At 33.6% G+C, this 262-nt stretch overlaps 1 protein-coding gene across 2 annotated transcripts in view; it reads right to left on the reverse strand.

Moving 5' to 3' along the window:
• Window positions 1-25: 25 nt before the first annotated feature.
• Window positions 26-262, reverse strand: part of LOC119585048 (estradiol 17-beta-dehydrogenase 8-like) — a 6607-nt gene continuing 6370 nt past the window's right edge. For both annotated transcript variants that reach the window (XM_037933666.1, XM_037933665.1), the window contains exon 6: window positions 26-253. In XM_037933666.1, coding sequence (XP_037789594.1) covers window positions 162-253 — 92 coding nt within the window. In that variant the 3' untranslated portion in view covers window positions 26-161. The remainder of the gene's footprint in view (window positions 254-262) is intronic.

Raw genomic sequence — 262 nt, forward strand, 5'->3', positions numbered from 1 at the left:
TGTGAATGGAAATTAACATTAGATATATTTTGACTTATTTATTTTCTTCTAATTCTGAAAACCTTCACCTTCAGTAATGAAAAAACAGAAAATATGTAGATATGGAAGCAGACAAAAAAATATATATATAAATATGAGAGAAATTAGTAGAAAGTGGAATCTTAAAAACCGTGGCCTCCCGTTACTTCGACATCAGCGCCTGACATGTAACTGCTTTTTCCCGAGAGAAGAAATGCTACGAGCTCAGCCACCTCTGAAAAAG

Source organism: Penaeus monodon, chromosome 19 (genome assembly GCF_015228065.2).
Source record: "Penaeus monodon isolate SGIC_2016 chromosome 19, NSTDA_Pmon_1, whole genome shotgun sequence".
NCBI lineage: Eukaryota > Metazoa > Arthropoda > Malacostraca > Decapoda > Penaeidae > Penaeus > Penaeus monodon.